General features: G+C 39.6%; 1 protein-coding gene across 2 annotated transcripts; it reads right to left on the minus strand.

Moving 5' to 3' along the window:
- Nucleotides 1-1614: 1614 nt before the first annotated feature.
- SLU7 (SLU7 splicing factor homolog (S. cerevisiae)) lies at nt 1615-11855 on the minus strand. Of its 2 annotated transcripts, XM_009073057.1 has the most exons (15): nt 11670-11855; nt 10518-10671; nt 10195-10275; nt 9392-9556; nt 9190-9255; nt 7581-7628; nt 6962-7093; nt 6586-6683; nt 5112-5179; nt 4780-4919; nt 3914-4075; nt 3365-3469; nt 3105-3179; nt 2745-2849; nt 1615-1794 (listed from the first exon to the last, which is right to left on the minus strand). In XM_009073057.1, exons 1-15 carry the CDS (start codon nt 11831-11833, stop codon nt 1615-1617), a joined length of 1743 nt encoding a protein of 580 aa, XP_009071305.1. In that variant the 5' UTR covers nt 11834-11855. The 2 variants fall into 2 exon arrangements, with proteins under 2 accessions (XP_009071305.1, XP_009071306.1); XM_009073058.1 differs by lacking the exon at nt 7581-7628 and having other exon boundaries at nt 11670-11848.
- Between the last annotated feature and the right edge of the window lie 160 nt (nt 11856-12015).

Raw genomic sequence — 12015 nt, forward strand, 5'->3', positions numbered from 1 at the left:
CACAAAACTACCTTGAAGGTCAGTGCAGAATTGTCATTGGCTACATTAAAATACTCCTCAAAGCAGCTGTGAAATCACACACATAATACATTTTCTGTATGTAATTACTTATGGAAAAGAGCAGCTTTCCCTCAGAATTATCCACAGCCTAGGAAGATCAAGACATGAGCTGATGTGGAAATGGAGATGAGCCACTAGATCAGCAGAAGGAAAACTGTATCCCGAATATTTTTCCCCCCGTCTAAATGTTTGTAAAAACATAAAAGCAATTTCTGCAGAAACTGATTTCTGAAGTTTTGTCTTCCTGGTATTTGGTTATATTAACAATTCCACCCCAAGATCTATGATCTCACTAGTTGGTTATATTTTTTTTGCAAGAGCTAGGAGGATTTAAGAAGTTTCACAAAATAGAAGTCCACAGTCAGATATGTCTTACAAATGTGTCTGCATTCAGAATTAGTATTTCTGGAACAAAACTGAAGAGGAAGCAGAAGCAGGTTTGGAGAAAACCTAACAAAAAAAAGGAAACCAGCTGTCCAAGTGGAAATGACAGCTATAACAGATCTACCAGGCTGTTTCATTTTCTTCCAGGAACTTCATTGCCCTTCAGTCTTTACAATGTGGAAACTGTAATCAGGTTCTTAGTTTTCTGAAGAAAAGCTAGGATTAGTCTTCCTTGTCCTACCATTACTATAACCATGTGGTTATAAAAGCTCTGTTTAGTAAGACAGTTTTAGCCACACCAGAAATAATTCCCAAAGCCTTCCAACTCTAAAGTCACACTGTGCAGTTTTTTACTCAGTTCTTCAACTTTTAATAGTGAAATGGGAAAACTCCCAGTCTAAGGGACTAATATTGCCAAGCACAAAGCAGATGCTGCTTCACATTACCAGAAGGTGTTAGAGCCTGACACTCGGTGCCACAGTGTGTAACAGGGCACTGTCCACAAACAAACCCAAAGAACTCAGATATTTGCAAATGACATTTTTTATTAACATAAATAGAAGGCAGAAACGGAAGCAGAACTTACAAGCTCTACAGTCAGCTCATCCTACCATCTTAAAAGGCTGGACAGCACTTAAGACCTTTATATTAACCCAAACTGCACAAAACAACCCCTTTTTACATTTCCAAAATACTAATATGTGATCAAGAAACTATTTCCTCTTTTAAAGCCATATGACAGGCAATATATTTACAAATAAGAAGCTTCAATAGTTGTATCAACTTTTTTCAGTACTCTTGGTTCTATGTTGACCCCTGCTGACCTTTTGATCAGTCAGCTTTACTGTAGCATGACTTTATGCATGTATTAATCAGCCAAATCAACCCAGAAGTCCAGTTAGTATCACATCTTTTCTCAAATTTACAGTCTGTTTATTCATACACATGTACTCTATACATCTGTGTGTATATGTGACTGTGTATGTATACAGACACATACAAGATTTGAACTGCTCACGTCTGCTGAAAGAAGTTTTCACAAACTTCTTTGGTGCAAAAAAAGCTCTGCCATTTCTGGCACTTCAGACACATGCAAGGGAAGTAAGTGTCTGGAGAGCTGTGAACAAGTATGAAAAAAAGTCTTTTGTATTGGAATGATCTTCACCATGACTACTGTCCCAGGAAAGAGGCCATGGGATCATCAGGTCTCTGCCGTTTCATTCTGTAGGCTTCCATCTCCTCCTCTGTTGGCTCCCTGGCCTCAAACTGGCTGTTGTATGGTCTCTTCCTCTCATCTAACTGCATGATTTCTTTAACATGCAGCAGACGAGCCTCTTCTGCATTTAGTGCCTGAAATGAGAGCAACGGAAAACAAAAATCCCACAAAGTTAAGCCAAAAAAACAATGACAGTTTTGTCTTAGATTCCCACACGACGGACAAGCAGCAGGCAGAAGGGTGGGATAAGCAATGCACATCTGTCTGGCTCACCTACAGCACATTTCATTTATACTCATTTTTTAGTGTTTAATATAATACTTTACCATAGTTTATTTAGCAAACAAGATACTTTAATCTCTCTTCAAATGTCAAAATCAAGTCAGAAACTCCTTGGATTTACCTAAAATGTAACCACAATGCAGCAAGTTACAAAAGCAGATAAGCAAGCACGTGATCTTAGGAGTTTGGCATTGTTTGTTGTTGTTTTTAGGTATGCATATTTGGGTTTGCTTTGTCTTATCTCATTCCTCAAACTACTACTGTTTCCCTTTGCTATGGAAAAGAAGTTGCATTTGTACACTGCTTTGATTAATCACCATTTACCACTGGTTTCCTCCCTGAACACCCAGAGGCTGCTGCACCCATGGAGGGCTGTTCAGCAGCAGTTGGGGGAGAGCTTGGTGCATGGATTTGCTGCATCAGCTGTGAGACTGGGCCCAAGCCTGGGATAAAAAGTGCTAAACTAAGCTTTGGCAGTGCATTTAATCTCTCCATCTTTCCTCAACACACAAATCACTGTGTTCTGCAATGTCTTTTATAGATCTACACCTGTAATAGGTGCCTAGACATGAAGTGTTCTAAATCATCTAAACCAAGTCTTCCCAAACTAAGTATTTATTGAATGTTTGCCTGAGAAACAGGGAATGCACTTTAGAGCATCTAACAGCATTTTACATTTGCTCAAAATTAGCAAAGAACATCCCATGATGTAACACAAGAACATTATATGCTTGTAAAATTGATGTTGTAAAATACATGTCAAGTTCTTTTTGCCACAAAGCCACTGCAGAATATAGTGCACCTTTTTAAGTTTTTCTTGCTTTTTCTTCTCTTCACCCTCGCTGTCTGAATTTGAGCTCTTCTTGTGCTTCTTCTTTTTCTTCTCTTTCAGTTTCTCTTGGTGGATCTGTAAGGTGGGAAACAAGTTACTGTTAAGATTCAACTTGCCAACATTAGTAATGCTCAAGCCACTAAATCCCAAGTTTCTATTGATGTTATTTGAGAGCTAAGTTTTTTGATAGAGATGTGAATGATGTAATAATGCAACTCAGTAATTTCCAGGCTCATTAAGACTACATAATTTTGTAGTTATACATATCTTTCCATCTCTTAAAATGCTGAAGGAAAATATTTGCCTTCCTGAGAATGGGAACCATCCTACCTCCATCAGTGTTTTAGGTTTTGTCAGGTGTTCTTCCTCCCCAGGCTGCTCTTCCAGTAAATTTGCTTCTGCATTCTATACACCAGACAAGAGAAAGGATACCCAGTTACTAAGCAGATTTGAAAAGGGGAAAGACAAAAAAGTCCCAGAACCCCCCAAGAAACCAACTGCCTCCCAAAAAGCAAAACAGTCTAAACCCTAAGTAAGGAGGATGAATACTTTTTAGCTCTTTCCACATGCCTAAATAAGACAATACTTACAGCAATTTCCTTCCCAGCCTCTCCTGTACAGTACGAGTACTTGATAAACGAGTGGCAGCACTTGTAACCCCACTTGCCTTCCTTCCAGTATGAACCCCAAATGCACTGCAAGAGAACACACCAGACCCATTATGTCCAGAACAATAGTCCTGTGAGAGGCAGGCTGAAATTCCTGAGGTTATATTGCGTAAGTAAATTATTCAAACAGCCGAGAAGGAAGTTATGAGAGAAATACGTCGCCTGTTTTACATTAGCTTTACAGGTACACTGTCAAAAAAGATAAAAGCAACAGGATGTGGTCAACTCAGATGCAAAGTGGAAGGGAAATAAACATACTTCCCTTTTATTTTTGATTGCCATGGCAACCCCCCAAATTCACATCATAACCACGACAATTTGAAACTCCTCCTTAGCAGAAAAGGGAGACTGTCATATTTGAGACAGAAGCAGCTTATTTGCTGCATTAATGCTATTGTACAGTATTCTACCATGCCTCCAATGGGAAGGAATCTAATTGTTTTCATAACTTTTACATAACCCAGGACTTACTGTATGGTTGTTGATCTTCACATCCTCTTCGTACTTGGAACAAGCAATAGCTTTCTCTTGTCCTTTGATGACTGTTCCGTGCCTAGAGTACTCCACATAATCTTCTGTTTGAGCTAACAGCAGTTCAGCTGGTGGAGCATCTAAGTGTTCTTGTCCTCCATACTAAAATGCAAACAGAAATGACACATAGTAGTTGCAAAAAAACCCACCTTTTATGTAGTTAGACGAACATTTCAAAAGTGGCACCTTTGGTACCTTGTGGAGAAGCACAAAAGTAGTGCATAGAGACAGTTTAATCTTCAATGATTAGTTAAGAGAAAAATACATCATCTCCTATGGCCATTGTTGTGCCCTTTGGTGTTTTGTTTTGAATGGCTGGGGTTTTTCGTTTTTGTTTCATGCCTGGAGAACGACAAGGGATATTCCTCACTCAAAGCTGGAAAACTTTTCAGACCAAGCCAAAAGGCTCTGGTACAACAAGAGCAGGACTTCCTGTCCGGTTAGAATCTAAATGGATTACTTAATTCTTTTTCAGTTGTCCAAGAAGTAAGTTGCAAAATACAAAATAAATATTTATCTAGATGACTGCACCCAAAACCTGAGTCTGAAATTCATTCAGATCTCTTCAGTGGACAATTCTGACAGTTAAGGGAAGAGCTCCCAATAATACAAAGAAACACCAGCAGATCTTCATAGGTTCCTATACATAATAATAAAATTAGTGTGTCTAGATATACAAATATTTTCATAAGTCCAAACTGCTGAGAACAACTGATACACTTTCACATAGAATTATCTTTCTAGATCCCCAAGACTCAAGACTTTAAACTCAACAGAAATTTTAAGTAAAACCAAATGTCTATTACCTTCTCTAGGATGCTTTCTTTCTGCTGTGCTTTGAAATCTTCTTTCTTCACTTTGAAGGATTTATAAAGGAGCTCTAATTTTGTAGGGTCTGCTTGAAGATGAACTTCAGAGCCTTTGTCATAAGCCTCCCAAGCAAACACTGTGAACACAAGAGGTTTCATTTAGTATTTATTCTAAAACTGACACACATGTTCAAATCACATTCTTTAATTCTGAAGAAATTTGAAAGAAGGCCTCAATCTAAAGAGATTTACTCCTCTTTTGCAAGAAAGTAGCATTGTGAAGTACCTTAAGGCCATTAAGAAAAACCCAAACCCCAAACCCCACTTACACTGAGTCTGTGCCATTGAAATGGTATCTCCTGTGTAACGAACAAAGTTGTCACCTGCATAACCAACTCTGAAGGAAAGAACAACATGATTCTTAGCATCTGTCATGTGATTTCCTTTCAAATACAATCACAGAACTTCAACAGCAAACTAAAAATGTTCTTTGTGCTTTAAGAGTTAAGAATAGAAGGACAAGAAGCTGCATTCAACTCGATACATGACAAGAAAACCTAACCTCCCTGGAGAGCCATCAAAATATTATACAGCCACTTCAGAAAACCTGGAGCCTGTGTTTACAGGGAGACATGACACAGAACTGAACTTCTGTTTGGGATGCCAAGCACTACAAGTTAAACTTGGATCTCACTGCACAATAAATATGCATAAATGCTACATGATATTCTAGCACAGTGATTCTCAGCTTCTGGATTTGTGACTCTTCTCCAGCCCAGACCCAGTGTATCTGGCTGAGTTAAAGGCTGGGAATTGCCTTACTGCTCTCAGTAAAGCTGAGACACTTCTGCACAGCCCTTGAAGAGATGCATGATGAGTATATGAAACACAGATTAAAGATCAAATAATGTTAACAGTTCAACTTCCCACTGTTGCATCTCCCCATAGCCACTCTAAAAAATGAGTCTGCAAAGCTGTGGCAGAAACACAGATTCAACAAAGGTCAAATTATAACTCTAGAGAGGAGTGAAAGCATCTGCATCTAAAAAAATTAATTGACTGGCATTATCCTAGCTGGGGCAAGGAGAGGTGGAAAGAGCATTATTTGCTATCATTTTGGCACTGCCACTCTATTTCAGGCAGAGAGCTAATCCAATTACTGTGCTCTGAACACATTTTACTTACAGCCTGTCTGCTCTGTAAGCTCACAGCACAACACAGGTCAAGTGCTTGACTTGGGTTTTAAGTGAGACAGCTGCATGTGCAGCCAAAAGCCAATCTGTGGCATCTTTAATTAAGCTGTCTAAATAGGCAATGCCAAAGTATTCAGACCTTCTCTATGCAGAATCCATTAATATATGAGGAGATTTTGCTCCTAATTCAAACAGTTAGTTAGGCACCACAGACACTATGTGTCTGTGGTGCCTAGAGACTCCATGCTAGTCTCTAGTCCTGAATGCCTCCCAACAAACAAGGGATAAAGTTTATGATTTGATTACTGAAATACTTTACATAAACATCACTATTGTTTACAGGCATCACCTCTAGATACAGCACTATTCTAGTCCTTGCACAGATCATTACATTAAATAGTGGGTCCATGTATCCCTGAAGATCAAGGGTCAGTATTACAAAAATGCCACTTTTATACACTAGAAACAAAAGGTGCTCATAAACAACACCACATTTTGTTCCATGTTTACCACTACTTCTATACATAACTGACTAGAGATCAATTAGTAACAGGAAATATAGGTAAAAGCAAATACAAACTATTAAACATGACCCTATTTTTTCACTTACTCATCTGGATTCTTGCCTGTGTTGGCATATGGGTTCTCCCTCATTGCTCTTGTTTTGGGATCATAATAAGCAGAGTTTGGATCTAGATTCCTCAAGTACTCGGGAAAGAGAACAGCATACAAGATATTTAATATTTATGATTTTAAAAGAACTGAAGTTACTCCTTTTTCCCCCCAGTTTAGACATTTAAAGATGTTCTATCCATGTCAAATGATGACCTTGATGAAGTCCTGACATGAGCAGGTACAGAACTGAGAACAGACCTCAACCTTCAAACCCCAAGATCTATACACAGTCATTAATTACTGAACATACAATTGGTAGAAATTACCTCTCACAGATACAAAAGAACACCTGTAGAGAATTCCTTACTCACTTTTGCAATATCTTCCCGAATACGTAAATTTCGAACTGTGATTCGTCTTTTAGAGTCAAAGTTCTGCCCAGGCATATCAATGTCATCTGCATATTTATCTTCATCTTCATCTTCACTGTTATGATCTCTTTCCTGAGGAGAGATGGGAAATGTCTAAGTCATTCACTCTAGAGGCAAGTACAAGAATCTGATTTTAGTAGTGTCATTAAAATTCTGCAACCCCTGTAGCAACAAGCTAGCACAGTTTACCTGGGCTTAAGTGTGCTGTCAGGCTAATCTAATGCTCAACACTTCAGAAATACTCTTGTTAAAGGATTTCCACTTCCTTATATGGAAATAGTTACCAAAACCTAACTGTGATGATACCAAGAAAACAGTTATCTAGGGCAAAATATACCAATGTTAAAAACTAGTTATGTGCTTGCATCTCTAAGGTTTGACAAAACATAGGAATTAAAACCAATAACCCCTCCATGAAATCCAACCTCTGCCCAAAAGAACAGGCAGCCAGTGGCATGGACACAACATTCAAACCCTTATGCCACCCTTGTTTCACTGTCCCACTGACTACAGGTCCTTTCTCCTGCCCATGGTGTGATGCAGTGGGAAATCATCTTACTGTCTGTGAATTTGGTTCCTCTTCTCCCCACTGGTGTCTTGGGGAGTTCTGCAGCAAACAAAAGCACATCAGCAGAGAAGACAAGATAGTGGAGAGAGGAAAGATGGCAGGGATACAAAGGGCAATCAAAGCAGAACTTGATGCTGGATGCAAAATGCAATTTACCAGTGGCACAAAATGCAGAAAGACTGATACATAATACTCTAGGAAAGAGCTCTTAATTGTCTCTATCACAGACACATATTGGAAACCTTTTCACTGCATCCCCATCCAGTTCTTTGCAAGAACAGCAAATTCTAGAACTGTTGCTGTTATTTAGAGCTTGCTATGCTTTTGAACACTGATGGTTTAGACTAGAATATTTCCTCTCATGCAAATATAGCCAAGATTCAACTCTGAAAGCTTATACACATAATTAAGATACGTATTCAAGGATTTAGCTAGGATTTACAGGAATACTGAGCATGAATCACAAGGCATAATTTAAGCTGGAAAAACATAGTCAGAGTTTATTTTTTTAACCTGCTTAGCCTCTAACTTGCAAATACTTGCAGCAGTAAAGATGAAAACAACCATGAGCCCTGGAACGCTGACCAGCAAATGGGGCAGTACCAACTATACAAATCAGGCTCTGTCCTCTCCCATCAGAGATGGCTCTTAGGTTTCAAACATACTTTTCTTCTTACAGCTCTATTTTATAAGGAATAAGTATATGGAAGCCAACAGTGTTTGCCCTGTGGTGAAAACAAACATGCAAAGAGAACGAATCCCTTCCCCCGGCAAGGTCACAGCCCTGTAGCTTGGGCTGGGTGTGAGTGTGAACTCACTGTGCCACCTAGTGACAACAAGCAATGGCACAGCCCCTGAAAAACGGGCACAGTTCTATGTGGGCTTTGGCTTGGTGTTTTTCCTCTTATAATATTGATTAAAAACCCTAACTTCTGACCAGCAGCAGTCTCTGTTTTTTCTGTATATTATAAACTTTGAATATAATCAGAAATGCCTTTCAAAATTAGAATTTTCTATCAGCTTATCAAAAGCATTGTCTGTGATCTAAGAGGAGCTTGTAGTAGGGGAAGATGCAAACTCTGCAGTTATAAGCCAGAGGGAAATACATATGCTCAGCCTTCCAACAACCACAGACACTGCAAACAGTCACAGCAAACAGTCACAGCAACGACTGAAGAAACAAGTTGGTTTAAGATAATGAAAATACCTTCCCATTCCAATTCATACTAAGCATTACTAAAGCAATGCAGTCATATAATAGTCATTACCTCAACATTAGTCAGACCTTAATAATCTTTACAAACAGAAAAAGCATTTCAAATGTATGAAAAAAAATTACTACATGGAAAACAAGTTCTTCTGACCCAAAAGTCTATGTAATTAATTTTAGCAAGAATAACAATCAGACAGAATTTGTAACCACAAGAGGAAAACAAAGCAACTCCCATTTGAAAGAAGGTGCTTCAAATTCCTGAATGTGACACCAAAAGTGCTGGCGCTAGGAAAGTCTTCAAGTTACTGAAGGGCATAAAACCCAACAGCAGACCCTACACAGAGAGTAAAAGACTAAACAAAAATAAATTAGGTTTAGTTTACTTACCACTTGCTCCAGCTTCCCTGATGCTAACTCCTCCTGAAGTTTCTGGGCTTTCAGTGTACGTTTGGCCTGTGTAGCACAAAGATGCATTTGGTTTAGTATGTCCTTTTAGCCCCAGGTCTAATACTAACAGTGCACATTACAAGTGTTCCTCCTACCAGCCCAGCTAGGCCAAACACTAAACCTTCCCCCAGTGAGTACATACCAAATCAACCTTGGCGTACTCCTCTACAATCTTCATGTGCTCCTCTGGGTTATAACCATTCCAACGATCTCTCTTCCCATCGTAATCAAACATCAGCTGAGGTTGCACATGTTCATCTGGTGCAATGTTCATCCCTGTGTACTTTGCTCCAACTTTCCTGGGTCTCTGAAAGGCAAAAGAATGGTGGGATCGGTCCATTACACTATGACATATGATGAAATATCACTTTCATATCCCTTTAAAAGTATTATCAATGGAGCTCCTGTAAAGCCAAAGTTAAATTCAGCACTGCAAGCCTGTGAATTTGAATAAATGCAAGTAGTTCTGCATTTTAATGTACCTCAACTCACTCCAAATCCCATTGATTTGTACCTGTATTTTTCACAATTAAAGCAATCAAGAAATCAATCAAGAAAGCAGAGTTTCAGGGGGTTACATGACATCTAGCTGACATGAAACAGAAAGACAAGCACTGCAGCGCTTGAGTTAAAGTGCTGCTGTGCCTGTCTAAAGTTAAAGCCAAAGAACATGAAAACCTAAATGTTTTCACCTATTATTGCAGAGCTTATTACAAACAGAATGATGAACAACACATTGAATAGTTACTAGTTTTTCCCTTTATTCTTCCTTGCGTAACAATTTCTTTATGTTTCCAAGCCACCTCTCAATACTCATAACCTTTTTAAAGAGTTTTTCCAAGCCCAGTGTTGTTTTTATTTTATCTATAAGCAGCTGTTTTTCACTAGTATTAGAATTCACCCAGCTTTCAAAACCATTAAGACATAGCCAAAAAGGAAGTTTACCTCCATGCAGTCTTTCTTTTTGTGTGTCATTGCACCACAGTTCTCACAGGCTCCTTTACGATACCTGGTTGCCACAGCATGCTGGAATGGGCACAGAACAGTGTTGTACAGACTCATGCCAATATTCAGGGAAGAGTTCCCAATAACTAGTTCATCTTTTCCACAAGGTTCAAGTATGCATGCCCTACCCAAATCCATATTCTCATTATCACCAAACACTGCAACTTGCCCTCCCAGCAACCTTCTCCCTCAAGAAAATGGTAACCAGAACTATTCCCTCACCTAATCAACCCAAATCTTTATGACAAAAACATTTTGCATACCTCTTGAACCCCTCGTTTGTACCAGTCTCCAGAGGAGCTATACTGTTTCTGCTTCTCTGGCTGAGGTCTCTGATGCTTTAGTGTCGGTCTTTTAGAAGGATCTATGTACCATGGCACTGAGGAGATGTACTGAGGAATGTGAGGATTGATATCTCTGCAAGAGAGATGTCGTGTCATAAACACATGGCATGGGGAATCAAAAACCTACAGCAATTGAGTCTAACAAATAACTCTCACATAAAAGTTCAGTGCTTTAGGAGTGATAAGTAAGTAATGACATTAGTAAAATGCATGACTAATAAAATTCCTAAACACAAACTTTCATTAAGAATTTGTTGCCACTAATTCACCTAAACTCCTGACTTCAACTCAAAGACCTTATTCTGGATGATGCTACCGAGCAAAAAATAGCAACACTTCTCTTCCCAGAAGCAACAAACCATGTAGAAGCAAGAGATCAGGTACACAGCAAAGTTCCCCTGCACTGTTTCACTCGCTTTTAAAATACCACTTGTCAGCAGCTGCAGAGATGGGACTCCTCAGCAGAACTGCCAATATCTCAATACTAAGATTATCTGTTTTCTGAGGATGACTGGAATGTTAAAAGAAAATTCACAAAGTGATGTTGGAGTGGGATCCAGACCTGGAGTAACAATGAGTCTCAATATGAGTATGGTCGTTCTCCTTTATTCTTAGTGCTTACAAGATATATATAGATATTCACACAGAGTACGCGAACGCAGCGGATACATGATTGGTTTATTGCCCTTGTCCAAGTGTCCAGGGCAAACTTATGATTGGAGCAAGCAGGTGCCTGTCCACATTCCAGGATGCTCTCAGGAATTCCAGGGAGCTTGTAGACACCGGACTCAGAGCCGGTCAGAGCCAGCTCTGCCAGGCAGAGCTCGCTCCTTATCAGCAGTTCAAGGCTAAGTCACAGCTGCTGTAGGCCTTACACCACACTACGAGCTGGGTTGTCAGCTCCAAGGAAATCATGTCCCTTTTCGCAGAGCCATTCGTCCACAAAGTTCAGCTATTTACTTCTACAACAACTCATGTAAAAATCATGTGACTGTTCTGAAATCACAACAGAACAAAAGGCATTTTTAACTTTAGCAACTCTAGAATAACCACAACTTCACCAAAGCTTACTTTCCTTCTTCATCCACCTCAGCAGGTGCATTTCCTAGTTTTCTCTGTTCTTCTAACTCCTTCTTTTTCCTCCAGTCTTCCCTTGTCATCTTCTTTGGCTCCTCCAGGCTCACATCATTCGCCCCTCCTGCAGGAGCAGCATTCGCTACTCCACCCGAGGCCATTGTGGCGTTTTCCCTGCAACAGGAAGCAAAATAAGACTAAAGTCTTACAAACCAAACCACTCCACAGCACAGTCCTCCACCGAGGCTCTGCGCCGTCCTAACGCTACATTACGCGTTCCTGACGTATCCGCCTCCTGAGAAACACTAACTTTGCTCTTTCCTAGCTACCCCGATCCCTGACG

The sequence above is a fragment of the Acanthisitta chloris genome, unplaced genomic scaffold, assembly GCF_000695815.1.
Source record: "Acanthisitta chloris isolate BGI_N310 unplaced genomic scaffold, ASM69581v1 scaffold10054, whole genome shotgun sequence".
NCBI lineage: Eukaryota > Metazoa > Chordata > Aves > Passeriformes > Acanthisittidae > Acanthisitta > Acanthisitta chloris.

What these genes read in the sequence shown, in the direction of transcription:
- SLU7 (XM_009073057.1), bottom strand. Translation starts at nt 11,833, where the DNA reads ATGGCCTCGGGTGGAGTAGCGAATGCTGCTCCTGCAGGAGGGGCGAAT. An exon ending in AGGAACCAAATTCACAGACA is followed by an intron (nt 7,094 to 7,580) that starts GTAAGATGATTT and finishes ATCTCTCCTCAG; the next exon opens with GAAAGAGATCATAACAGTGA. An exon ending in AGCAAGAAAAACTTAAAAAG is followed by an intron (nt 1,795 to 2,744) that starts GTGCACTATATT and finishes CTCTCATTTCAG; the next exon opens with GCACTAAATGCAGAAGAGGC.